The sequence below is a fragment of the Triticum dicoccoides genome, chromosome 1A (genome assembly GCF_002162155.2).
Source record: "Triticum dicoccoides isolate Atlit2015 ecotype Zavitan chromosome 1A, WEW_v2.0, whole genome shotgun sequence".
Classification (NCBI taxonomy): Eukaryota; Viridiplantae; Streptophyta; class Magnoliopsida; order Poales; family Poaceae; genus Triticum; species Triticum dicoccoides.
In genome coordinates, this window is record NC_041380.1 from 52,040,351 (window position 1) to 52,042,419 (window position 2,069).

Genomic DNA, 2,069 nt, shown 5'->3' on the forward strand with positions numbered 1-2,069 from the left:
TTTCAGTTTTAGAAAAAACAAAAGAAGATGATGGAAATGTCAAAAAAATAAAATAAAATAAGTTTCCCATGTGACATGTGGTCTAGTTGTTGGGAAAATTTACAAATATGAACTTCGACTTTATTTACAAAATCTCTCTGGAATTTGTAAAATGGGCATAACTTTTGCATACGAACTTGGATTAAAAAGTTTTTTATATGAAAAATCATCTACTCGAAAAGTTACATCCGATGGAGACCGCCTACGGCCTGTTTGCAAATTTGTAGAATCCTCAAATTTCAAAAGGAAAAAAGTTATGCTCAAATTTCAGTTTTTTTAAATTTTCATTAAATCTGGTCAAACTATGGTCAAACTACTTATTCAAGAAGTATTAATGTTACTAAATAATTATTCAAGAATATTAGTGTTATTAAATAATTATTTCAGTTTTTTTGAATTTTGGTCAAATCTGGTCAAACTATGGTCAAACTGTGGTCAAACAATGGTCAAACTACTTATTCAAGAAATATTAGTGTTACTAAAAAATTATTGTTTTTTAGAATAATAGTTTCAAACTCAAACAGTGAAATGTGTGACTTCATGCTCAAGCTAAACTCCTGAGGGTTAATAGGATTGACATCTTACTATTGTCAGGAAAACAACGAGTATAGACTTGGAAACGAGGGAGAATAGAATCCGGAAGTTAAGCGTGCTCAGGCTGAGGGAGTGGGAGGATGGGTGACCGTCCGAGAAGTTAGATGATTTGGAATGATGAGGGGTAATTAGAGATTAAATTGAGCAGTGATGAGGAGTGATTAGAGATTAGAGGTTAAAATAATTCAGAAATTTGAAAATAAAAAAAATAAAAAAAAAGCAGAAAATTTCCTTTAGTACCGGTTGGTGTTACCAACCAGGACTAAAGGTGGACCGGCCACGTGGAGGGCCTTTAGTCCCGGTTCTGGTTTGAACCGGGACTAAAGGGTCAGGGCATTAGTAACGACCCTTTAGTCCCGGTTCAAGAACTTGAACCGGGACTAAAGGCCCTTTTTCTACTAGTGTATATAGCAAAGGGAAGGTGTACAGGAAACAGAAAGGTAAGGGAGGGTGGGTTTACAATTACAAAGCTGAAGCAAATATCTACAAACTGCCTTTTCCTGTGAAACAAGACTTCTGTTTCTGACTTTCAAGCGTACAGTACCACCGATGAGATGAGCGAACAGAAAGCACATGCATTCAACCACACACTTTTTCAGACAGAGAATCCGCCTGCAGCGTCAAACTGTCAACTCTGTGACCATAAGCTGATGACACCCGGCACTAGCAAGTACTCACTCCGTCCGGAATTACTTGTCATTAAAATAGATGTGTCTAGAACTAAAATATATCTAGATAAATTCATTTCAATGATAAGGAGGGAGTAGCAGCTTGTACTACATGATCACCCTACAGCCTCCACTGACACTACGGCCGAGTAGATCAGGTTCACAGACAGTTGATTGGGTTCACAGACAGTTGATTGGCGCACACTGCCTGAGTGGAAACAAGAACTCAGCTCTGCACCGAGCTAGCTCCTGTACATTAGAAACCTAATCCATTTTTCTTTTTCAATTTTCCAAGGTAAAATCCTAGTTGGGATCCACTGTAGTCTGTAGGGGTAAGAACACCAATGTCTCTAAAACCATACTGGCAACTGTACGTACATCAGCAGTAGTTCACAACTCTGCTCTTACCTACCTATCCTCCATATATGCATGTTTGGCCGGCCACATTTCGCTCACGCAGTTGAAGTAGCAACCAGGGCAACCAGCCAACCAGTAGGTTCTGTGCACTCCTCAGCCCCAAGTCTGCCATGGCTCGGCTTCGGCTCTACCACCTGACCCTCCTCTCCGTCTTCTTCTTCCTGACCCTCACCGGCCTCGAGGCTGCCGGTCCGTCCGGAGGGAAGAAGGTGACCATGACCGTCCAGTTCCCGCCTGCCGACTCGCCGCCGGGGGAGAAGATCACGATCTCGACGCACTACGTCGGCGATGACGGGGTGGGCGACAGCCACATCCATCTCGACTGCGACGACCACGAGCCGTATGCCCCCC

The 2,069-nt window shown here is 42.0% G+C and overlaps 1 protein-coding gene across 1 annotated transcript in view; it reads left to right on the top strand.

The window, feature by feature from the left end:
- Positions 1-1,773: 1,773 nt before the first annotated feature.
- LOC119362385 overlaps positions 1,774-2,069 on the top strand; it is a 1,143-nt gene continuing 847 nt past the window's right edge. Inside the window, exon 1 of the mRNA XM_037627628.1 lies at positions 1,774-2,058. Within this exon, the coding sequence (XP_037483525.1) occupies positions 1,829-2,058 (230 nt within the window). The 5' untranslated portion in view covers positions 1,774-1,828. The remainder of the gene's footprint in view (positions 2,059-2,069) is intronic.